Here is a 26,505-nt window from a genome sequence, read left to right as displayed (position 1 = left end):
AGCCCACTAATTTGGTGGACATAAGGAGTTCCAGACTGACCTCTAAGTAATTTGTTGTGCCCCCAAGTAATTCTGGTTTGTTACTTGGACCATTGTTCAGAAATTTTGTCAAGGGACAGAGCAAAAAAAGTTTCAAAAGAAAGAAGTAAGAAATTAAAAAAACACTGACACGAAATCATGCTGTAGCTCTGTGGTTGTATCTGATCTGTTGCATGGTATAATCTCATTTTCAGCCACGTTCAAGCTTTGGTTTGGAGGAATTCATGAGTGGCTTTTACATCATTTCCAGATTACAAAGCATATATTTTGACATGATAGCTGGATATGAAAAGGTAATTCCCCAGTGCATTGGAACGTATCCATACACTGATTATATAATTATTGTTAACAAGATAATTTGGTTTTATCAACTGGTTAATATGTAAATTGCCCATTATAAAAAGAGCTTTCTAAACTGATGTTTCAATGTTATTCGCCCCGCATGACGGCAATATGGGTACTGGGTAATGGTTCAATTTCATTAGCTCAGAAAACTCTTCTTGGTGGCTAATTTAAATTATCAGCTCAGTTGATAAAACAAAATCATCCTCTGTTATACCACACCCCCCCCCACCCCCCCCAACTGATGCAGCACCAAAGGTGCTTTAGAGACTCATCCCCATGTTAGTTCTCCATAAATGTTGTTGTTTTCCCATTTATGTTAGACATAACTGTATGTGGAGAGTTTTAAAGTGTATTTACCCTAGGCTTGCAGGCAGCAGCTGATGGTTCTTGAATGGATTGATCAGACTGTCATCACCAGGAAAAACTAAGTAAAGTAAGCATATTTTAAAGTGACATGTCTGTAAAGTGAATGTAATGGCTTACAGATATAAGTTTTTACAAAAATATGAGGAAAGCTTGAAGAGGGGAACTGTTTTGTAATGAATATCTTTGACAATTGCCACAGTGCACATGCGAATACAGAGCAAAAGTAATGCAAATGGCAGTTAAATGTAAAAAAAATTGCAAGTTATGTTATCAACATTATTTGAATGATATTCTGATTGGGAAGAAATGGTTTTTACTGTATAGTTTGATTTAAATGCTAAGCTAAAGCTTTTCATTTTTGAAAAACTTTCAATTTACATGATCAGTAGATGGCAGGAGCTCAGTGACTTTGTGTTTACAATTCTGGGAAGTATATGGCTGCAGCTCAGCAGGTGTGTTTTTCTCTCTCTTAGAGAAATTGTGACTGCCTTTTGATTTCATCTTTGCATTCAAGTAGATATTGTTATCACTTAGAAATACCTGGTTTTCTTTCAGTGAGATAGCTGTGGTACCTATTTAAAACAAAAGTCTCCATTTGGAGCCAAAATGCACAGATATTTGTCTGCAGATGTATTTGTTGAGAGACACAAACTGTGAGCTTCAAGTAACAGAAAATGTCTAAGGACAAATTTACTTAACTAGCATATTTCCCCACCAAGTAGAGGCTATTCATTATTCTTCAAGTATTTTTGCAAGGCATAGGAAAGAACGTTTAAAAAAACAGCTCACCATCTACTGTATGAGATGTTCACTTTTCAGTGCTCTCTGGTAAGACTCTGTAAACAAACACAAACATGAACCTTCTTCTGTAACAACCAAAAATGCTTTCTTGTCTTGATTAATTTGACTTATAGTTGTGGATGTAACCTTTGAAAATTGGAGAATATGGTCACATGATGCATTTTGACCAGTTGCACAGTAGCAAAGATATATGATGGATTATAAGTAGCAATATATCAGCATGATAACTGTATATTTGAGGGTGAACTTTCCTTTCCTTCAGTGTGTGCAGCTTATTTTACTGTCTGTTTCTGAGATATTAAATCAGTTATGTTCAATCAGACTTTCCTGCAAAATAGGCTCAGAATCTTAGCCCAAATTCACCCTTTTTTGGCCTACAAGCATGTTGTTTGACCCTTTAATCCATAAGAGTGACCAGTATCTAATTTCTCCCTAAGATATCACCATAGTGACTGAATCACACATTAATGTCATGAGAATAAAGGAATGATCACCAACTATAGAGACTCTTGATTGTTAGACAATTCTCCTGGTCAGCACCCTTGGAAAATAGGAATACTGATGTTAGCGTGTAAAGGGTTAAAGATGTATATCAAAGGCAAAAGAAAAAATTTCTTGTAAGATACAGTACATTAAGAATTACAGCAAGAGACAAAAAAAGTGAACAACACAGCATTCAGAAAAAGTGAGAACAACCTCAATCAATCAATAACATTGCCTCCTGACTTCCCACTCTGTGAGGTGAAGTCAAGATGACTATAGCTGGTCAGCTCTCAAATCATGATCTGTAGAGATACAAAGGAAATACTTCAGAGCTACATCATTATCAGATGTCTGAACTGTCCTCAGCATGGATAAACTTTTCTTGTGTCCTTTTCCTAACTATGGTACTACACTGGCAGATGGTAGATACTGTGTCCCTAGCTATTTCAAAGCATGCTGCTAGTACCATCTTCTTACAAGGATTAAGCACCCTCCCTGCAATTTCTTACCAAGTCCTTACCAATTTCTTATATAAATTTTCAGGTTAATTTTATTCACTAGATTTGAAGCTGTTCCATTTTTGGGGGGACTGGCATGACTGAACTTTCTCTTCTGACTAGTTTGTCATATTTAATGGAGTTCTCCTTTCTAGAACAATCTTTTATGACATCCACACAATGACAGTTAGTCTTCCCAAATTAGACAGTTATAAATTGACCAACAAACTTCTTACGATCTGGAGCTCTTATCAGAGTTTATTAACTCCCAGATCTACCAAATGACTGTTTGCATTTGGGAGCTCATTGAATCCACGATTCTTGCAAGTGGGAACTCTTATTAAAGTTCATTGAGTCTTGAGGGTATTTCCACTAAATTTGTTTTGCCTTTGTATTTAAATGAACAAACTTCTTGCCATTGGAAGTTCTTATTTGAGCTCATTGACTCCACAATCGACCAACAAACTTCCTGCCATCAGGAGCTCTCATCAGAACTCATTGACTCCCTAAACAACCTACAAATATCATGTGATGAAAGGCTCTTATAAGAGCTCATTGACTCCCTAATTGACTAATAACCTTTGTGTCATTGGGAGCTCTTATCAGAGCTGTTTGATTCCCAACTGAACAAGGAACTTTGTGTCATCAGGAGCTCTTATCAGAGCTCATTGAATCCCTGATCAACCAACAAATTTCTTGCAATTGGGAGCTCTTATCAGAACTCAATGACTCCTGGATCCACCGGAAAATATCTTGCATTCAGGAGCTCTTACAAGGGGTCATACAGACTCCCTGATCAACCAAGACAGCAGTCCAAGGTGAAATGGAAGTTTGTGGATTATTTTTAATACACTCAACCTCCAACAAGGATTAATTTGTTGTATGCATGTAACCCACTAATGTGCTGGATGTGAGAAGTTCCAGACTGACCTAAAGTAATTGTTGGTACTCCAGTAATCCTGATTGTTACCTGGTATCGTTGATATGTTTGTCAAGGTAGAGCAAAAAGTTTCAAAAGAAAGAAAGGTAGAAAGAAATACGAAAAAAACACACACAAAATACATGCTGTAGCTCTATGGTTTTATCTGATCTGTTGCATGGTGCATCTCATTTTCAGCCAGTTCAAACTAGTTTAAGAGTTCATTGAATCCCTGATCAAGCAACAAATTTCTTGCACTCAAGAGCTCTTACCCGAGCTCAATAACTCTGATCCACCAATGAATATGTTGTGATCAGGAGCTCTTACGAAGGCTCATTGACTCCCTGATTGAGCAACAAACTTTAATTTCTACCATCAGGAGTTCTTATCTGAGCTCATTGCATCCTGATTGACCAACAAACATTGTGCCATCGGGAGCTCTCATCAGAGCATTGACTCCCTAATCAACCAAAACTTCTTGTGATCAGGAGCTCTCATCAGAGATCATGGGCTCCTCAATTGACCCTCTGACTTTTTTTTCACTAAAAAGCTCTTGTTAAAGCTCATTGACTCCCCAATTTACCAACATACTTCTTGCATGTGGGCAGCTCTCATGAGATCTCTTTTAACTCCCTTGTCTGCCAATAAACTTCTTGACTCTTCAATTGACTAACAACTATGTGCTGTTGGGAGCTCTCATCAGAGCTCAGTGACTCTCAATTTAGAAACTTACATGCCCCAGATTTATTTACTTTGTGCCATCAGGAGCTCTTATAAGAGGTCATTGACTCCCAACTGACCAACAGCTATATTCCATAGCCAGCTCTTATCAGAGGTCTTGACTCACCAACCAACCAACCAACTTTGTGCCCTTGGGAGCCCTCATCAGAGCTCATTGACTACCTAATTAACAAACAAATTCCCTGTGATTAGAAGGTCTTATTAGGGCTCCTTAATTCCCTAATCAACCAACAAACTTTGTGCAATCAATAGCTCTGATTAGAGTTCATTGACTCAATTGACCCACAAACTTTTTTCACTCAAAAGCTCTTCTTAGAGCTCATTGACTCCCCAATTTTCCAACAAACTTCTTGCATTTGGCAGCTCTCATGAGAGCTGTTTTGATTCCTTTGTCTACTAATAAACTTCTTGCAATTGGGAGCTTTTGTCAGAGCCCATTGACTCTCACAGTGCTTCTCTTCACCCAGGTGTACAAATGGGTACTAGCAATATGATGGGGGTAACCCTGGTATGGACTACCATCCCATCCAGGGGAGAGTAGCAATACTCCTAGCTGCTTCATGCTAAGAAACGGGACTTAAGCGTCAGACCCATGGGTCACTTGGGCCTGTCTAAAGGCTTTACTTTACTTTTTTTTATGTGCTGTTGGGGACTCTCATCTGAGCTTAGTGACTCTCAATTTAGAAACTTCCACGCCCCAGATTTATTAACTTTGTGCCATTAGGAGTTCTCATCAGAGGTCATTGACTCTCCAACTGATCAACAACTGTGTTCCATAGCCAGCTCTTGTCAGAGGTCATTGACTCACCAATTGACCAACCAACTTTGCCAATGTGAGCCCTTATCAGAGCTCATTGACTCCCTAATTAACCTCCCTGTGATTAGAAGGTCTTCTCAGGGCTCCTTGATTCCTGATTGACCAACAAACTTTGTGCAATCAGTAGCTCTGATCAGAGTTCATTGACTCCCCAACTGACCCACCTACTTTTTGCCTTTGTTTTGCACTTGAACTTACATGCCTTAAGTTTACAAACTTTGTGCCATTGGGAGCTCTCATCTGAGCTTATTTACTCCCCAATTGACACACAAAACATCAAAGGCCCTTATCAAAGCTCATGGACTCCCCACTCAACCAAACAAGTATCTTGAGATCAGGAGTTCTCGTGAGAGCTCATTGACTCCTCAGTTGACCAAACAGTCTCTTTCAATAGGAAGCTCTTATCAGAGCTTATTGACTCCCCAACTGACCATCTAACTTCTTGTGATCAGAGGTTCTTATCAGAGCTTATTGACTCTCAACTGACCATCTAACATTTTGTGATCAGAAGTTCTTATTGGAGCCCATCAACTCCCCAATTGACCACCAACTTCTTGCAAACGGGTGCTCTTATCAGAGCTGAGGAACTCTCAAAGGTATTTCAACTGAATTTGTTTTGCCTTTGTTTATAAGAAGGACCAATTTTAAGGTATTTTTGCAAGAGAACAACATCTGCTATTTATTCTTTTAAGCATTTTTGACTATATTTCACAAAATCACTTTCTCCTTGGTTTTCTTAGCAACTTTTGCCATGGTGATAGTGAACCAACCAACTGAAATTATCCCACATTAAGTAACAACCAGTTACATTACCCCTCCAAATTCTTAGTAATTTGTTTGAGTATTTCTGGATGTATTGCTGAAAGTTCCAAAAGCCCTTAACGGCCCCTAATAACAAGTCACTGACCCCACTTGTGGCTAAAACAGTGTGGCAATGTTCTCTGGAACTCAGACTATCATAATCTGAGCTTAAAACTTTTGTGTAGTAAGAGTGCCATAAAATTGATTTTCTCAGGCTTCCACACCACACCTAAAATAAGTAAAGTAACTTGATGAATCTCTAAAAATAAGATTTAAACATAGTACCTAAACTTAGTACGATGTATTAAGTAGTAGAGAAATCTTTTAAATGTTTTTTGGTAGATTTTCTAAACAAGTTGACATATTGCATCTCATTTCTCAAGAGAGTTACACTTGGAGGCTTGTTGGCTCCTTATACAGGTGGGTGCTGGTTATATTTTAAACTGTTGCCTGTTTTTTTTATTCTGAGAGCATTATTCAGAAACCCTTGCAGCAATGTTTTAATACCAGAGCCATGCTGCTGCTCCTTTATTCAAACAACAACAGAGTTATAAGAATAGTTCTATCAATTTCAAACCCCCCTACATTGATCAAAATAGGAAATTTTGTCTAGAAACTAAAGAGTGAAAGAGTAGCATCTTTGTCAGGATGGTTAGTTGTGGTAAAGGTGAATAAGAGTTGTAGCCTGTCCTGTTGTTAGCAAATTATAAAACAAAAACAACTTGGAGAAATTGTTTGATAAGTGATGATCTACTTTATGTTTCCTACAAGGGATTCAAGTTTGGCCATAAATATTATTTCTGATGTTGATTTGTGTGTCAATCAGTACTGAACATAACAGGTGGTTTGAGTTTACTTGTGGTTCTTGGCTGTTGTCTATGTGCCTGGTTAAGTTCCAACTTCCAACTCCTTAATTAATATTCTAGTTTGGTCGTAACAAATAGGGGAATATGTGCTAGTTGAATTATGTGCCATGCTGATGCAATTTGAATCTATTCTGTTTTATTAAATGTGTAGTGACAGACTGCAATATGGAATATGTGATGATGGAGCTATGTTGACAAATTTTGTGGTAAGTACTGTACAATCAATGCTCAACATGTCATTTTGTGCAGTATAGTTATTATATATATGTGCACATAATTTGCCCTAATTGTATCATAAAAGTTTGAGTATAACACACGCTGCCATTGGTTGAAAGAGCGTGCTTTATCAGAGTACAAAACATAGAGCTGAGCCAAAGCTGGCATGCCATCTGCCAATTTGTACTTATGTCCGAAACATAATCTCATGTTTCTCCCTACACTTCTTTGGTGCTCTAGCCACTTGCTAGACTCTAGTATTAATTTTGTATGGTTTGTGTTGGTTTTTTTTTAGGGCAGAAACTGGAATGAAAAAAAGATTATAAATAATTTGTATGAAAGAGGCCTCAACTAGGCAAAAACAGGTATGTATTGAAAGATAAAGATTGCCATTATCCCCACTAATGCCATTAATAGAACCACAAATTTTCATTTCTGATATGTCACTCTCAGTATAGAAATTTTGCCTTGCCATCCTCTTTGCATAATATGGTCATCCCAAAATGACAGTGTGTTCAGTTATGTTGCTCTATAGCTATATAATTATACTGTCCGCTTCATTGGGAAATAGCATAATGCACTCAAAAAATCCATTCTAGAATTTTCTGACATCTCATTCTTCATGATGAGTGACTTCTTATCTGAAGGAAATGAATTAATTCTGAGGAGTTTACTTCTCTTCATGAAAGATTATATATCTCAAAAGCACCATCATTGTGCCTATGCTTGAATGAGGAACAAGTACAATTGCCAAAGGGACAAAAAAGCATATTCCCCACTCAAACAGAGGTTGTGATGCAAACAAGAGTCAGACTCGATCCCATTTCAAGCTATTATCTATGCCAGCTATTGAGAAATACCATTACTAGTATTTGTGAGAAATGCATTGTTGAGTTTATTATCTAGCCAAGATTCACACTTCTTAGAAATATTTGACATGCTTTTCATATTGTGTACTTAACTAATTTATCTCAAAGTTCTCCAGGGTGTTTGAAAGTCAAAGCTTTGGCACATGATTATTTCATAACCTCTGGGCAATTTCAGTCATGTTGTAAATTGATTAGAAGCCCACATGACACACACAATGTTTTTGTCCTCTCTATTAGATTGTAGTTGACTGGCTAGAAAAGAATGCAGAGGATTGGCTGAAGATTTTTTTAGAAAGTGACAAAGTAGAGTACTTTTCAGAGTCAGTTTGCTGGTAAGTTAATATTTTAGAGTTTTCACTTTTCAGGAATCACAAACTCTTACTAACTGACCCTTTGTGGGAAAATGTGTTCTCAGGTGAACGGATGTGCACAGCAAAATTACACGCTAAACAATTGACAGGGAGAGAAATGACATGGTGTATAGTGTAGTTTTTGGTAAACATCACTTTTCCAAGTGGTGTGTGAAAAATTCAACTACTTTTTAAACAGAAACCCTGAAACAAAAGAAATTGGAGAGAAATTCTGAGACAGTGCTGAAAGACAACTGAGTCAACATAAATGTTGTTGTTATTTTGACCTTGGTTTATATGGAAAAGCATGAAAAAATTACATTCTAAAATCGTGTAAACTCAGCAATAACTCAGCACAGTCTTTCATCTTCAGAAGAAGAGGGGTTCAATTCACACTTGGGTTGTTTCATCTTAATGGTACCAATCTGGTAACTTTATAGTAAAAATTCATCTTGTGTTTATTTATATCAGTTCAGTTGAGTTTTTACTGATTCAGTAAGTTGCTTGTTTACTTTAGGTAATTTGGTGTTAAAAACTGAGTTGAAAACATAAATTAGCTACTGTAAAGGGTAAAAAAGCTGACATTTCTATCACTCTAACAAAGGGCTAACGCTCGAAACATCAGCTTTTTTACCCTTTACGGTGGCTAATTTATGTTTTCATCTCAGTTGTTAACAATAAATTACCTGCTATACTCTCCCACCGATGCAGCAGCACCACAGTTTCTTTAGAAACTTACCCCTCTATTGCTTGTTTACTTTGTTTGCTTTAGTTTGATGAGTTATACACTTTTTGTGTTTTTTTGGGGTTTGTTTTTTTTTTGTTTCTATTCAATTCAGGGCAAAAACTTCCTTTAAGCTTATTTGTGATGAGAAAAAGCATGCTAATATAGAAGAAAATTACCAAAAAAAAAAAAAGGAAAGATGAAGCATTATTTGTCCTGGATAACGTACACAAAATTTGATGTCAAAGCTCTAGATATCTAGATCAGAAATCAAAGCAAAATACACCCTCACGATTAAATTAATTAATTACTTGCTGATGATAAGCCTATAAGGTAATCTTCCTTCAAGTAATCTGCAATGAAAGCCATTGCAGAAAAAAACCTGAAAAAATTCAGGCTTTAATAGGATTGAGCTTCAAAACCACATGTTTGAACTCAAGCTGACTCTTGTGGATTCTGTTTACCCATAAAGGAAACTGCTCACTATTAAAGAAGTGCAAGTGCAGCTACAGAAAATTGTACACAAAAAAATTGTTTTGAGGGTTATTTCTTTCATCAGCTGGGGTTGTTATTTAATGTTATAGACTATGCATCCGCATATACACTGTAGTTTTCAAAATGTTTATCCTTTTTGTTCATTTAGGGAAAACAACCCTACACACCCTGCAACAAGGAGGACAAATATGGGAATGAGAAGACCTCTTGTCACAGAGATGGTAATATCCTGGTTTCTTATTGGGTTTAGCTATAGAATGTTAGTGAAGATGTTTCTTTCTCTTTTTGTTGTTTTAAGTTTAATTTGGGCTGATGATGCAAAGGACATTAGAAATAAATGAAAGTTTCGTTTCTGTCACATGGAAGTAACTAGGAGTATTACTACTGGATGCATGGGATGCATGTGAAAGTAGTGTTTTGCCCAAGAATAAAACAACAGTTAACCAACTTGGTGTCCAGCCCACTAACTATTAGACTAGTGTGCTGTTGTAGTTCATCACCTAAAATCATTTTGTAAGAATCTGTCTGTCACATAACAGGATCCAGATGCCCCATTCAGGCAGAACCGACCTTTAGCTGATTTAGATCAGGTATGATCTGAATAATTTTTTTTAGATAAGGCTTTTAACAACCATTTGAAGTTGAATTTGACTTTCAAAGACAGCAAATCTGATTGACACTTGTTGGACCCATTCAATGTCTCTTGTCATAACAACAGCCATCTGATTTTGCTTACATCTTAAACATCATTAACTGTGCAATGTGTTGCATCTGTAGATCACCTCATCAACTTCAAATGTTTGATCCACCCTCGGTTTAACAAGTCTTTGTTCTTGTTTCATCACAGGAAGATGAAGCCAGGTTGTTACAGCATCTTTTTGCTTTAATTAGGGCTGGCAAACTGGAAGAGGTGAGGACACAATTTGTATTTAATTACATTGTCCCCTTGGAAGTACCTTAATTTGTTAATTTTCTTTCTTTCAGGCTCAATGCCTGTGCGAGAAGTGTGGTCAATCTTGGAGGCCGCAACTCTTCAAGGGTGGAAACTATGGCAAGATAATAACATGGATGGAGGTAAAAGTTTATGTGTGTGGTGTTAAGCTGTTATAGGTCAGAGAATAAATTGTGGTTAAATTTGTGGTATATCCATTTCAGTGTTCCATAAAGTCAGTTCTTACCGGCTTTCTAAATCTCTGTGCTCAGTAATGTCCCAAGTGAATTATTTAGGGAAAGTACAAACAAGATCCAAATAATAACTGCCTTGAGAATTCACATTTGTGTGAAAACTTTGTTTGATGCAAAAGTTTGAAGAAATGCTAGGAAATTTGTCAAAATGGGGTCACAGGCATTTACATTACTTTTGCACAATATCATATCATATCAGGCTTAGCTGACTTTCATAGAAATATACAATAATGTAACACATAGAGTAGCAAAATAAGTGCCAAATGTAACTTGTTAGCAATGGGCTGTGGCTTGTTTGATGGCAGCATTGCAAAACACTTACAAAACCTAATGTGTCTGTATGCTTTTTACAATACTAACCAGAGGAAACTATTAGCTCTTGCCTCTGTGTTTGCAACATGTACAGTGCTGTCCTGGCTAGGAAAATTCCTATTTGAGGGCAATAGCTGTATGCAACCTGCCATAAACATTGGCCCAGGGGTATTGTAAAAACCCAAGATTTGATTGACTTTGCCACAGGAGAATAACAAACCTTTGAATGTTTTTCTGTTTTGTTTTGTTATGTTTTACTTTTTTGTTGTTTGTTTTTGTTTTGTTTGTTTTTTATTTTACCATAAGGTAGCATTTAGGAGTGATTGATTCATGATTACTATTGTCATAACATGGAGGGCAACAATTATTTAATGCTGATTGGCTGAGATAGAGGGCATTTTTTCCTTAATTTAGGTTATTGCTGCAGGCAAATACCAAAATTTAGAAACTTTAAAAAAGGCCTAAGTTTTCCATATCAATGAAATCATTATGTGTTATGATTTCATTGATGATGCATGCTTTTTTCGGTAGGGCTGGTTTCATTGCATTGCTTTAGTTGTGCAAAAATGAAATTTTATTCTGCTGATTCACACATTTATAGTTCCTTGATGCTAGCTGAACATTGAAATGGCTTCCTACAAAAGTGCATAATAGCAAGCATGTTTGACTTCCCTCATAAGAGAAAATTTTGCCCCATAAACAAATAATCACTTGCAACTTGTGAAAACACAAGTGATATAATCCTTAAATTTACTTGGCCCCATGCATATGGTTTTGTTTATACCACAGCTATATTACACAAATGAAGATTTTCTTACCAGCATCAATGTTAATAAAGTATAAATGTATGGGACCCAAACATTTTTCACTCTCTACAGTCTCAAGTGATGAAACTTTATCAGCCGTTGAGGGAAACCCGTACAGAGATGTATGGAAAGCAGCATGCTGGAAGATGTCTGAGGAAGTAAGTGTACATTTTAGTCCTGATCAAGATAAGACTATATCAAAAGAAAAGGCTGATGAATCACATGTTATATAAACCTTCCCATCCTCAGTTGTGGACAGCTTTGTCCATTAAAAATTAAAACCTTGTACAGTGTTGTGTGGCTTCTTTGAGTTCAATATAGGTTCAGACATGGAAAGAAACACTCTAGAGTCTTTTAATGTTTATATATATTGCAATGTATGTAATTAGAAGTATGATTAACATTCTGTGTGTCAAGGAGTGTTGTTATTAGGAATGGGATTGTGCAATTTCGTGTTTCCCAAAATAAGATACTTCAGTTCTGTCTAATGGCCTCTAAAAGGATTGACACTAACCACAGTATTAGGTAGCTATCCTCCATCATAACTTGTCCTAAAAAATTCTATTGCATCATCAGTTAAAACAATGCATGCTCACCATGTTGTTTTTAATCCATCAGAACAAATTCAGTGTATATGAGAGAGCTATTTATGCAGCACTCAGTGGAAATCTCAGCCAGGTAGCTCTATTGGATAATTATAGAGAATACATTAGCTGATGTAACCAAACTTAGTAGTTGTTCAGTACATTCCTGACCTTTACACTTGTACGTTCGTGCGAAAGCCAGTAAATAACTGTTGTGGTCCAATTTATGTTTTATGGAATTATGTCTTTCTTTGTTTCAAATCCATATATATCTTTACCAAAAAGAAGAATAAATTTTGAATTGGGAAACCTCACCTGAGTTGAATAAATGAATTAGTGATAAGTAAATAATTAGTTTAAAGAAAGATTTCCACCCAGCCAGGATGCAGTACGTTTTACCATTGTGGTGTACACAAAAATGATATGTTTCCTAGTGCATTTATTTCACAGTGAATGCATTAGAGTGAATGATAAGGAAGTTTGTTTGACATTGATATCTTTACAAACTTTTGATTTTGGTAAATATTGAGAGTCCTTTGACAGTTAAAAAATGTCATAATTTTTTTTTTTAACCTAAAAAGCCCCATTGGTGAAGTATTTTCAAAAATAATAAATCCAATTGTGAGTAAGGCAACAGGACAGGAACTATCTTCCTTGTCTGCTTTCCTGAACTTGTCAGAGTGGAGAAGTCTAGTAATACCTATTCTCAGGAGTTACCATTCACATGCACATGTCTTTCTCGATGCAATTTTTCTAGCTGCTGCTAGATTTTCGTCATTCACAAGCAGAGATTCTTTGGCACGATATAACTTTCCCTTCTGGTGGTAGATAAACAGGCAAAAACTCAATAATATTTTATTTGATTCACAGCTTCTACAAGTTTGCAAGTCATGGGAAGACTATCTTTGGGCATTTTACCGAGTTATGGTAGATGTTAGGGTGGAACAGGTAAATATTGACTTGTTTTAGCTCATTACAGGCTGTTTGCAAGTCAGCAAGAAATGGGTTAGTCAGAGTTAAAAGATATCTTTTAAAGGAAAGAATAGTTAATTTCGCATATTTTTAAATCTGAATTCTGGTATATGTTACCTAGTTGATTTACCAACGTGGCTAAACTGTTTCCCCAACTTTACCAAGAATTGGTGCAAACTTTTGACATGTCTCTATTTTGTGTAGGAAATTCGCCTTCATCCCAGGCCTGAAAGAGATCTGGAAAGCTTGCCTTCCATTTTCTGGGATCATGTGTAAGTGCAATTTTTGCTTTTGAGCTGCTGATAACAGCTTATTACTTTGATTATAAACTGCAAGGTACATTTTGTCAAAACTGCGTAGGCTCAGGCCATACTCAACACAGATGACTAGTTTTCTCTCAATCATTCACTCAAGGGATTCAGACTAGTAAATAACACTTGAATCTACCACTGCGTCATTAAATTATTGATTCACGTACATTCTGCTGGGCAAACTTTCGGTAACCTTCAAAACTTTTACCTGTTCATCAAGTATCGCAGAGGGGACTAGACACCAAAGCAAGTATTAACAAAAGAGCTACATTTCTAGTCAAGTTTGGTCTAGCTCAAGGTACTTTTTGACCATGACAGATGGCAAATTTTAGTCCGCTGCGAAAATTCTAAGGAAATTTCCTCCAACCTGTTTTGGCAAGCTAAAACTTTGCAGAGGCGTAACAATTAGCTCTGACCTTGAGAGTTAACTGGCTTAAGTTGTAGAAAACCATGTTTGGTGCTTGAGTATGATACAGCATATTGTTTAAGCGGTAAAAGAGTAAAGTTGCACAAATTGGTTGTGATTGAGACTGAAGAAAGTTAAGGGGAAACACTGAATTAATGCCTATTGTACCCTCCACCATGCAGAGGCTGAATAAGTTTCTATCTCACAGTCTACCTGATCTTTTTCTAGCCTGAATCCAGAGAAAATATTTGATGAACTCTATGCTTGCCCAAAAGAGGTTTGTTTGTGATTTTTGGGTTTTAACTGTTTAAATTTTGTTCTACAGTTTAAGCCTCCCTATAATCTGTTATGCAAATTGAAACGGCAGTTGATTTATGAACTTATTTTCATGTCAGTCCATCAAACATCAAGCAGAGGAGTTCCATCATGTCGTACAGAAGCATATCATACTAAATGACACAACTGGTAAGAACGATGCATGTGTGGAAACGTTCAACGTTTGGTATTTTGATGAGGAATACTCGTGGAAAGCCAAATTCCTCATACTAGTGGATTGTATATGGATACGATAAGAGTCATGTTAGGAGTGCTAACATGGTTCTACCCTACTTATGATAGGATCTGTGCTTTAAAAAATATTTCATTTGGAGTATCAACTGAGTTGATAATGAAAATTGGCCACCTTAAAGAGTTTCTAAGCTCACGTTTCAAGCGTTAGCTGTTAGCTCGGAGAAAAGGCTAACGCTAGAAACGTCAGCTTAGAAACTCTTTACGGCTGCCAATTTACATCAACTCAGTGGTGAAAAACAAATTATCATGTTACACTCCTCCACCTATGCAGCATTAAATTTTAATGCGTTAATTTAATTACCCTGTTATACTCTCCCACTGACGTAGTACCACAGTTTCTTTAGAAACTTACCCCCTTTTTTCATTTGGAATGTTTGATTTCAAATCACCGGAAGAATGATATTCCATTTCATGCTCCTCTCCTATGATTAAGGTTTGATTGAAAAAATGCACAGCTGGCTCGAAAAGGAGGAGAAACCTAAAGCCCAAATACTACGGTTTATGGTGAGAATTGAGCACACTGAGTCGTTTTTAAAGTGGATTATTCTTCTGTGAAAATGGATTTAAATTAACAGGAGTGAATTGAATTGAATCATGTAAATATGTTTGTATTCTAGGCCCATCTTGTTTTGTTTTTGCGATCAGCTGGAATCGAATCTGAGGTTAGTACTGCGCACAATAATTCTTTACATGTATATGCTCGTGTAATGTTAGATATGTTATGGTCGTGTGTTTTGCCATGTAGATTTGAAGATTGTAGTCTCAAGTAGGTATGAAGGCAATTTCTTTGTATTGTAGTGTGTATGCTTATCCAATCTCGACATTTTTTGATGTTAAGCATTCTACGGAACAGAAATGCAACTTTTTTGGAATATTTTTTATTAACAATGGACATTTGACTCAATGCTTGCTAACAGATCACCTGTTGCGCATAATTATGAATAACTCAAGAGTTAATTTGTTTATCGAGAGAATGAGCCTTCCAGGACTACTTTCAACGTGCATATAGCCTTTCTTTAGAACTGGATTATAAGTGGCTTTTCTACTTTTCTCCAAGTTTATAGGTGAGGTATCTCAGAAACTTATTTACGTTTCTCTTTTCTCTTGTGTCCTGACAGACTGATTTGGATAAATGTGTGTCCATCCTGAAAGCTTATGTTCAGGTGTGTACTTCCCTTTTGAAGGTAGTGTTAAATGAAGTGAAGTTGGCCTAACACATACATTTTTGAGTTCAAGCAATGGAGGCTTCATTAAATATTGATACTTCATGCTTACATAGCTATATTTTGAACAGTGGTGTAAAAAAAAAGGTACAGTTTTCTTGCAGTGATCTCCCAGTTTCACCGATATACACTTTGCCGCATTCACATGAGATCTTGTAAACGACACCGTCTTGTTTTAATGGTTCCAGGGCGTCTTGTAAGGGAGAACGGTAGTAGATTTAAATTCCTGCGCGAGTTCTTTGTTGGCTGTTACCCTTATTACTTTGTTGGCTGTTACTCTTCACCGCTTGATGAAGACTGGCATTATTGTAGTCGAAACGTCGCGATCAACATCAAAAGTGACTCTATCGTGAGACAAACGAACAAAGTTCATCTCCTATCTTACACCACGATGAACAACCAACACATATTTTATTACAAAAACCAACTATGTTGTGTTTTACAGAGTTACTGTCTTTTATATTACGCTCAAATTTTTATAATCTTTCTTCGTTGTAGACACTAATTGAGGAGAAACAAATTGACCTGGTAGCGACCTACGTTGCTACTCTACCAGCAGACATTCAAATAGAAACCTATGCATACTTTTTAGAAGGTAACTTATATTTTGTAAATTTTACGTCCATTCAATGAGCAGTTGAAAAGTAAAGTTTTAGGGCAGTAAAATTACTCAGAACTTAAATTCTACCTTGCAGATATAGTTGACATGAAAGAAAGACAGAAATGTTTGGAGTTAGCAAGCAGTGCTGGTGGGTGTGTTTATATCATCTGTACATGCATATTTTGTAATTATGACAATAAGGGGTAAAGCGTTTACATGTACCACGGGTGTCAGACATTTACACCATGAAAGAGAGGCGCAGTTGTTAACTTCATTTTGACACAGCAAGCAGATAGAACCTGTCCGTTGTACTCTGTCAAATAACGACGTCTTGGGTAGAGCTGTAATCCATACAGCGCTCTAACCAGCTGTGGAGCCATGGGAAGCTATTCGAGTTGATAGCTCAGCTGCACCGGCATCTTAGGATGATCAGGCGTTATCTTAACTACCAGTTTAAAAGCATAAATACACTGAGATGATCTCTCTTTCATCAAAAACCTTAATTTCGCAATTCAAACCTAAAGTTTTAAAATGTTGCACTCGATGTGTGTTTGAAATTGTTTATGACAGCTACATGCAGGACGCTATCGTATATGAACCTGATGTTAAACGTAGATCGTCATCGAGTTCTTTATTTCTTACTGGTAGAGCCTTCGACTGCGACCTAAATTGGTAGGTCTGAGACTCGGAATTCTCAATTTCTGATCTTTGTTTCATTTTCTGCGTCGTATTATTTTTTATTTTCTAGGCTTGGATGTCCCGTTAATAACCAAAACGGTAGTTGAGTGCATTCGAGGAAAGGTAAGGAATTACACTACATTCAATAATTACTCTTTACTAATACTGACAACTAACTGAACCAACCAACAGTGAACCTGGAAGTAATGACGACAAAAACAACAGGATAATAAGAAAACGGAGTTAGTTTTCCACTATTTTCACTGTTACCGTTTGACAAAAGTAGATTAACATTCGTTTTCAGGAAGACTTTGCGATCGACAGAGGCATGTCGTCCGCTCTGGAGGCTGCTACTGCTACAGTAAGTCATTGCTCACCGAATGTTTTTTAGCCTTCTGTGCTTATCTTCTCGGAAGGCCGCAAACAACTCTGGTGTCGTAGAAGTCCGTAAACCTTCCCTCAAGCCCTAAGCGGTTTTCAAAGCGCCAACCATTGTGAGACACTCCTAACATCTCTTGTGACACGTTCTGGTTCAGTTCTGACACTGGCCATCGTTGAACGAATCTGGTCAGGTTTCTCCGGATTCATCGTTGATTTTGCTTCACCTCTGAATTTCGACATTGTTATTGATTTGAACATAAGACCTATGTCGTCAAACGTTCGCACATGTGCATCAGTTTACTCTGAACATATCTGTTGAAGAAAAATTGAAACTGAAATATATATTTAAAAAAAACAACAACAAAATACAACAAAACCAAAAATGGAAAAAGAAAAGAAAAAATAATTAAAAAAAAAAAATTTGGCACCGTCAGGACTCGTGAGGAGTAAAAATCTATAGCAAAGCCCACAGTGGCGAAGTTTTGTAGTGACATAAATTTGATGCACATTTAATACCTATCTTATTAATTTCCTGCCCAGTCCCCGGCTTGACCAATGTACAAACTCTGCTCCAACCAAGTCCTCATTTATTCACAAGTTTGGCATCGACAAGAGCTGTTTATAACCCCTCTGCATTTTACACCACATTGCGTTTTTACTGCAATACTCTACAACTATACAACAGTAGGCACATGCTGTCAATTCCTGCCTTTTATTTCCCATGTGAACCTCCTGAAGCAAAGAATGAAAAATCTTGTCAAAACGAATATCGTTTGCTAAGCACTACGTTTCACCATGATAATCCCTATATTATTTTCAACAGTCGCTTATAAATTTTTCACACAACGAAAGACGGCAAGAACATTTTCTAAAGAGAAGTCGTATTATTGGGCAACAGGAGGCTCTTGATTCAACCAAACTATATAGAAGAGATCAAGTACGAGACCTTTGTCTGTTTTGTTTTGTAGGAGGACCGAAAAAAGATAGAAGCCATTGAATGGTTGGTGTTTGAGCCTTCCCAGCGAAATGAAGCTCTGAAACAGAGTAATGCGATCATGCGATGCTTTATTGGTAAGCATGTGATTATATTCTAATCCCCTTAAATATACTTCTAATATAGTTAATGCTGGAAGGATTTTTTATGCACCAAGCTACCGAAATTTAATCGCGCGAATATTTTGGAATACAATTATTGAGTAAAAATCCGCTCGTATTAGATGTTAAACCATCGATGACAGGATTTATTGTTTCAATAATATGTCAGTTTCTAGTATTGTAGCCTTTAGTTTGCCAGTTTTCTTTCTACGGCCTTATTTCAACATCTTGTCGACCGCTTAAGGCGTGCGCGAACGACGGAAACAACGCAAGTGAAACCTGTGTTCTTTGTGAATTAGTCTAAAACAAGGAAAACAAAAGGAAAATGATTGTTCACCGCGCCTTATTTGTTGTTCTGCTTTCCGTCTGTAGATTTTGCCTTCTTATAGAGTGTAATACCGTGGCATATTTTACACATTCCGTTGACGTCATATGATAAAATGGCAGATTAGGGGAATAATTAGTGGAAGTGTTGTGTTCACATTTATTTTATTGATTATTTAAGCAACGAGAAAGCACGCCGCAGCTCGCGAAGTTTTCCAAAAGATTCCGGTGGACTCCATCCATGTGATTCATAAAGAATGGCAATCGAGAGTAAGTGTAAAGGTACCATCTCAGAAGTCTCTTACTAACTGTTCTTGCTCTTATTTAAACATTTCCAGGAGAAAAGTTTAATAACAAGATGCGTAAAGGTGATTCCGTGAGATGCGTTGGCTACTAAGCGTAGCATTGGAAGGAATTGTGCAGTTGCACTTAACTACCATGATTAGTCAGTTAGATCAGCTGAGGAAATCCCTGTAGAAAGTTTTGGTGTTGAAGAAACCGTGACTGTGTTTGTACTTGAAAATAGCGAGAAGTGGCAGCTCAAAAACCTTTGCATTTTTCTGAAACAAACTGGAACTCGACCTACTAATATCGTCGTGCTACTCATCGCTTGTTTCATTCCTACAAAGAGAAACAGCTCGGTAAAAGCAATTTCCGTTTGCGCTGATAACGACTTCTCTCCTTTGAAAACGTGTGCTTTAGCCGCGGTAATTTGTTTATCAAAAACGTTAACGAGTACGAAAACAGGCTGTACACTCCTAAGAACCACTAATAGGACTATGGGAGTTATTTCTTATATACTTGTGTGTGTATATATGTATGTATGGGTGTATGTATGTATGTATGTATATATAAATGAATGTGGGGGTAGAGTCTACCTTAGCATAAAGTACTCAATGCTGTGGTAGCAGAGCTAAGTATACACAAGTTAAAGAATTAAAGAGGACGCATCATACAATACTAAGCACATTCTTACTATCTACAAAAAAGAACAGCGTTTCAGGAACAAAGCATAAAAATGTCAAGTCTCTTTCCTTAGCCTGTTACCTGTTCTATTCAACATTGCACTACAATGGAAAGTTCCAAGTCAATTTAACTTTTGCTAAATACTTCATAAAAACAGCCTATAACTTTTCAAGCTATACAAACCAAAGAATGACATTATCCGTTTGGTCAAACTTGTGCATCCTTTTGTGATAAGCAATCATCAAGAGTGACAAATCAACAATGGCATTATGCTTTACTCCAAGAAGAATTCCATTCCTCCATGTGAAAAATGTGTGAATATGGAATGGCTGCCATCCATTTGACAAAATCAGTTTAACAAAAATAATTATACTGCAGCCAAATAAATGAAGATTTCAGCAGTTTGAAGCCTACTTCACTGGTTTCATTGCCGATATTTGACTTATAACTCGTGTATGTATGTGTAAATATATATATATATATATATATATATATATATATATATATATATATATATATATATATATATATATATATATATATAGGAAGTCTGCAAGTCGATTTTCGCGTGGAACAGTGCTCAATACGTTGAAGCAGAGCAGGATAAATATTATGAGAGGAAAAAAGGGACGTAACTACATTTCCCGACAAGCCTGTTTCGTGAATCGCTTCACTCTTCAGGGGTTTAATTAATTAATTTAATTAAACCCCTGAAGAGTGAAGCGATTCACGAAACAGGCTTGTCGGGAAATGTAGTTACGTCCCTTTTTTCCTCTCATAATATTTATATATATATGTATATATATACACACACGTATATAGGATATATATATATATATATATATATATATACACATACACACATGAATATAGGACCGGTCCATATTTCATCCGTACAACCCCATTCTTCTAACAATCATTTGTTAAAATGAAACAATGGCGAATGTATCCTTTTGTAATTCTCTGGAACTGCTTTCGTACTTACACCTTGTGACTTACACCCAAAGATTGTTAACTTTCTGTTTGATGTCTAGCGTTGGTAACAAGAAAGTCCCTCCATCTCCCATTTGATATGTGCCAAGACACCTTTTTTTCTTCTCAAGGACCTGTTGATAACTTGTTTGTATCTCTACTTTCAACAGGGTGGAACCAGTCCCTTGCCTGCTGCCGACGACAACGCCATACGAGAATATTTGTGCATTAAAGCTTTCTTGGTGAGCATCCTTATTAGTTTAAGTGATCACACGATTTCGAGTGCAGTTTGGAACAAATAAGCTCGAGTAAATTTTTTCAAAGACTAGCAAAATTGCACTGGCCCGTAGGGTGAGTGCAATTTGTGGTCTTTGAAAAAATTCACAAGTGCTTATTTATTCCAAATTGCACGAGAAAAATAATGTGACTACGTATTAATAATATAAATGGAAAAATACGAGATAGCTCATCATAATTATTAGAAGCAAAGCGCGTGTATCAAGTGCAAAAAATAATTTATTCAAACCCTGCAAGTTACATTGTGCGTTCGGTCAAAACAATCGCGTACGATCAAAACAATAGTATACAATGACATTTTCACTTCTTAAAGGCGCAAAAAAGTTCAAAGTCCGGCTAAAATGTTCAAGGAATTGTTCAGTCTGGTTTGTTACTTCTTTGCACTGAATTAACCCTCTTCTGCATTGAACTACCTGAAAACTGCATTTATCTTAACCAATCACAACTAGTAATTTTTTCATGTATCTTATTATGCCATAAAGCTACAGCCCTTCACTCTCCATCTGATTAAGGCGAGCAAGAGTATAGCGCACCCTTGTTATTTCAAGTTGATAAACCGGAGTCGCTATTAAAACAGCGTATGTATAATAACCGATGTAGGGCAAATTCGGATCCCACAGTTAGTTACATCATCGTTCGTTTATATCTAACTGCGATCGTATCAATTGAACTACAGGAGTCTCTTGATGCATTCAATGATTGGTTTCAGCATTTTCATCACAATATACCAGTAAGTCAAATGTTCTGTTCTTGCTTGTTCTTTGCGGGCTTTCAAATTGACATGAGGTTCTTACAAATTGGTTTTTTTTTGGGTATGTTTTGCTTTTTTTTTGGTTAGCTAAGGCCGCATGATGGAGCACATGCTAACTTCACGGAGAAGGTGGCGTATGAACAACGCCTTGAGCAGTACGAGGTATTGTAATCCAAAACAATCCGAACTTGTGTTGTGTCTCGTTGACGCTTAGTGATAGCCCTCGAAACTGATTACCACTTCAACTTACTCTGCCTTTATCGAAAATATAAGTAGAATGTGTTTGAAGTGAAGTTAGAGCAGGGTTTAATTCGTTACTCACGTTTTCCGCAAAAAAAAAGAGAGATACAGAAATGAATAAATAGTTGATTGATTGTCGCTTTGCATACAATAGGTGGAATTTGGAAGATGGAAGAACTCGCTAGATATTCACACGAAGGTATGACAACTGTGTTGTGTGTTAAGTATTGCTTCTGTCACTCAGTGGTTTTAAAACAAACTTTCTTTTTAATTTGTTCGTTTAGACCACAATGGAAAAGATTTATAACGTTCTGCTATTTCCTGATGGAGGCTGGATGGTGGACCACAGAAATGTAAGAATGTGTTTGTGTATTGCTGTTGACTACGGCGTTGATCAGTTCATTTAAAACTAGTGGATAATGAAGAAATTTGAGGTAGCTCCAGAGAGTTTCATCCTAATTATGACGTGCGCGTTACCAAAATGTAAAAAAATAGGTGTCGGACTGTTGTTTTCTGCGGTTAATATTGACATAAACGTTGTTGTTCTTGAGCTAAAACTCCTCAGAGAATGTACTCACTATCGGTAATTTGGCTGTTGTTTTAATTTTCTCCAACTTTCTTCGGTGAAATCTTGCACAATTTGCATACTGAACGTCTGAATTTTGTCCTTTCGATCATTTTGGTTTTCTGCCTCTTGAGTTACAATTGATCTTTTTCATTCAATTGGCAATAGTAACAGCACAAATGTGTTTAACACTCCACCAAATCCTGGGAAATTCTAGCTAAAGGAACGCGATAAATCTCACTCGAATTCTCTCTTTTCTTTCTACCTAAACATTACGTCATGAAATAGCACTTCGCCAAGATTGATACCTGAGCATGCGTAAACTTTCTGATGTGTCGCGCACGCACACACGTACTATCCGAGCTTTTTCTTAATAATTTCCTTTTCGACCCATTTCGTGTCAGTAAAAAAATCAGTTTTCAATTGTATATATTTCTCAACACTTAATACAATTTAGTTGTGACAATTAACTCAGATTAGACCTAATTTTATCATATCAAGATATGATTTACCGCAAAGCCTTATACAAATTTGTTCACACCGTTTAGAGCTTCTTTACTTTTTTAATAATTAAGTTTCTTGACCGTTATACAGATTTTCTTAAAGAATGCTTTGCGTGGATATATCGAGTTATGGATGCACGCGGAAAGTTTGGAGAGCATGAGAGAAGTGTTACTTTAGCTTCTCGAGTGCTCATTGTTTTCGAAGCGAACATTATTTAGCATATTTTCTTTTCATTTTGAGCTCCTAAAGGTCTCCCTCTGTCGGGTTAGAACGGAAAAACAATCTTGAAAGCTTTAAAAACACTCGGTTAAACTCGAGGGGAACTTTCAGCCCAAGTGAAATTGCACACGTCATGCGATGGAACACGGCCGTGCGGTACATAAGGTTTATTTTTTACCATGGTAACTCCTAGGAAATAAGTAGGCCTTGCGCGGCGCGCGCTATGTTATTAAACAAGTTAACTAAAGATGAATATTCATCTAATAGAAAACGCAGCTAAAGGAACTTCGTTTTGAGTTTCAAGCCCCAAAAAAATTGAGATCAAGTTTGTTTCTGAGAGGCCATAATGTTGTTATGGTAACCCAGTGTATCATAAAAATGATCAAACATTTTTGAGAAGTGATTAGACTTTCTTTTGAAACTATTTTTACGAGAACGCACGAAAATTTGTTGTAGTATCCATCTATCAAAGAGTGTGGATTTAAAGTTATAAATAATAGAAAATCTGGCCCTACGTAACATAAGCTTTGCTGTGATATGCGTCTCTCAAAATTAAAAAGAAATGATTTAGAGAGGATTAATGGAAACTTTTTTAACGGCTTCATCTTATTGGTGAGCCTTATCCATAACTTTGCTCAACTTAGGAGTGTCTCTGGTAGCCTGCAGTTCAGAAGAGGACGCACTCCATTTTGTGTTTGTGATCTCTACTTGTTCATGGTATATGCTCTGGATATTTTTTTCGAAAGTTATTTTCAATTTGGCGTCGCTTCCACAGAGGAATGATAATCCTTTTAATTAGCTTGGGCTTTCTGGTGTGTCAGGTGTCAGGGCTTGAATATGAAAAATAAAGGAAAAAATAATAGCACCATAATTTTTTTTTTTTTCAGGATGAAGAAGAAGACTCGCAACGCTCTCATCAACTTGAGTTGTTGAGACAGCTTTGTCTTCCACTAACTTGTTATCTTCTTCATAATGTTCTGTACTCAACAGAACAGTACAAGCAGGTACTTTCTTTGTCATTTCTTATTTGAAGACATTCAGTGGTCTTGCGGGCAACTTATGAATTATTATTATTTTGCAGTGTTTACAGCTCGCTGATGTTATATCCTCCGAACAATACAGATTGTATGAGGTATCATCTTTTTTTCTCAGCTGTTCATGCCAAAACAGATTGCGTTAAGACAAAGAACAATGGACATCGATATTCTCTAACATACTATCAACTATCCCCACAGTTCATTGTTAGTTTGGGAACATTTTACATTTTGCTTAACTAAAATCGCCATCTATCAACAGAAATAATTTCATTATAAAAAAAAAATTCATCAGCTATGATGGAAATGGGATCTTATGCGATTCGCTTCATTCTTTAACCTCGACATATTTAATGGTTTTAACTTTCGAAGACCTTAACCCTTCTTCAGTCTATCTGTGCATAAATTTGATGATGTCTTTCATTTAATTTTGTTTTTTATTGTCATCCCGTTTTCACAGGTTTTCAGGAAAGACGAATTACAAAAGATGCTATCGCTTTTCCGAGACTCTTCGATTGCATTGTTGGGAAACAACCTGGATCCCCTTAGCTATGAAATCGCACAGAAGTGACAGGGTATCAAAATAGGAATAGGAACTTTATGTTGTGACGAAAAGATTTTTCTTGCTCGGGATCAGAGCAGGCAATCTCGCTCGGGCAACCAATCCGAACACAGGATTCTCTTCATCATGTGCACGGGTAGTGCCAGCTATGTAATATGATGGCTTATTATTTTCTCATCTCCTTCATAAGGGGGATTTGCTTGGAATAAACCAAATCGGAAATTTTTGGTTTTGGTTCCGGTTTACAAGTTTACGTGAGTTTTGTAAGACTATCAGGTAGAGAAGTTAGCCCCTAAGTTTGCATCAGGAACTACGAATTCTGTCCTCAACACTTTCAGAACGAAGGACCTTCGAGCTCTTGTAGAGATGGGCAACGGTGAATAGCTCTGAAAGTGAAGGTGCATGGTGCGAATCTTTCGAAAGAATATTGTTCGAAGCAAAAAGTGATATCAGTATGCACAGTCATAACTGGATCTGAGTAAAATGTTTATTCTATTAGCTAGCACATGATATCCAATTTCTGATGAGCCCATTTTTCTCTTTACTCACGTAGCCTACATTTCTTTGGTCAAAGATGTTTCCAACCTGAAAAATTAAGCTACCGAGTTATAAGCTCGATGTTCAGGCGCGTGGTATCTGAGAAGGGTAAGATGTGAATCAACTTCGACTCATAGAAATCGAGAGTGAATAATCTAGTTGTTGTCGAAAAAAACACTCGTCATTCAAAACTAACCAACTAGACAAAGTCATGTATATTTTGTCTACAAAGGCACACTGTGAGTTGTGCCTTAGTGAACATTGCGTATCCTGGCATATGAGTTATCAAGAACTTATGATGGCGAGCGGACAAGTCTCCCTTCGCTCTGTGTTGATCTGCAGTGTAACTATCTCGTCCCCATCAGGTTTAATTTAGTCAATAAATGCGGCTACTTCCAGCTTGATATTATCCTGTTCAGCCACCTCAAATTAAAAGAGCCAAAACAATCATTTCCACAACTTACTATTAAGCGAGTCTAGTGGCACGTGTCGCAGCCATGTTGCTTACGTTCGACTTGCAGTGAAGGGATACTTCGGATTCAGGGCCAGCAGCCATGCGAACACCGACTCCACGTTTCATCTAAGTCGCCTGGTCATCAATTGAGATATCTCTCAGAATCCTGGACATCCCACGAAACTGCGCTGTCAGGAATGGTGCAGAATAATAGCAATCAGTTCGTTGCTGAAGCTCGCGATCTGCGGAAGCGATTACCATACTTGAAGTCAAAGGAGTTCATTCACATCCAAGAGCGAACTCTAGAATGGATTCTCAAACAAAACCAATTGTGCCCCATAAACACGACGACGGGGGCTTGGAAAAGTTACACGGAAAAAGCCAACATGATGAATGCTGACTTTCCCTTGATCATTAGAACACTAGTGGCTCAATTACCGGTACCATTAGTTTGAATAAGACACAGACAACGACTCAACCGACATACCAAGTTATTGTACTATCGAAATCCGAGAAATACGATCAAAAATAAAACATTGAACTTGAAAACGACATTGCCCCGGGGTTGATTAAACAGCTAGGAGAAACTATGGAACTCCCATTGCCTTCTCTGTTTACCCTAAGCTT

The 26,505-nt window shown here is 37.0% G+C and overlaps 1 protein-coding gene across 1 annotated transcript in view; it reads left to right on the top strand.

Moving 5' to 3' along the window:
- LOC131770291 (nuclear pore complex protein Nup107) overlaps positions 1–25,140 on the top strand; it is a 34,297-nt gene extending 9,157 nt beyond the window's left edge. The window contains 36 exon segments of the mRNA XM_066169581.1: positions 234–332; positions 747–770; positions 772–812; positions 6,152–6,229; positions 6,827–6,881; positions 7,187–7,230; positions 7,232–7,256; positions 7,998–8,092; positions 9,478–9,550; positions 9,869–9,919; positions 10,177–10,239; positions 10,314–10,350; positions 10,353–10,403; positions 11,705–11,790; positions 12,251–12,310; positions 13,087–13,164; positions 13,393–13,460; positions 14,134–14,182; positions 14,301–14,370; positions 14,909–14,979; positions 15,093–15,137; positions 15,594–15,638; positions 16,197–16,293; positions 16,394–16,447; positions 17,048–17,100; positions 17,282–17,338; positions 18,327–18,429; positions 18,959–19,047; positions 20,886–20,957; positions 21,689–21,742; positions 21,851–21,925; positions 22,158–22,202; positions 22,288–22,356; positions 24,179–24,295; positions 24,373–24,423; positions 24,786–25,140. Of these exon segments, the coding sequence (XP_066025678.1) occupies positions 234–332; positions 747–770; positions 772–812; positions 6,152–6,229; positions 6,827–6,881; positions 7,187–7,230; positions 7,232–7,256; positions 7,998–8,092; positions 9,478–9,550; positions 9,869–9,919; positions 10,177–10,239; positions 10,314–10,350; positions 10,353–10,403; positions 11,705–11,790; positions 12,251–12,310; positions 13,087–13,164; positions 13,393–13,460; positions 14,134–14,182; positions 14,301–14,370; positions 14,909–14,979; positions 15,093–15,137; positions 15,594–15,638; positions 16,197–16,293; positions 16,394–16,447; positions 17,048–17,100; positions 17,282–17,338; positions 18,327–18,429; positions 18,959–19,047; positions 20,886–20,957; positions 21,689–21,742; positions 21,851–21,925; positions 22,158–22,202; positions 22,288–22,356; positions 24,179–24,295; positions 24,373–24,423; positions 24,786–24,896 (2,355 nt within the window). The 3' untranslated portion in view covers positions 24,897–25,140.
- Positions 25,141–26,505: the final 1,365 nt, after the last annotated feature.

Source organism: Pocillopora verrucosa, chromosome 1, assembly GCF_036669915.1.
Source record: "Pocillopora verrucosa isolate sample1 chromosome 1, ASM3666991v2, whole genome shotgun sequence".
Lineage (NCBI taxonomy): Eukaryota > Metazoa > Cnidaria > Anthozoa > Scleractinia > Pocilloporidae > Pocillopora > Pocillopora verrucosa.
Note: the sequence above shows the minus strand (reverse complement) of the source record. Positions and strands in the feature narration are given on the sequence as shown.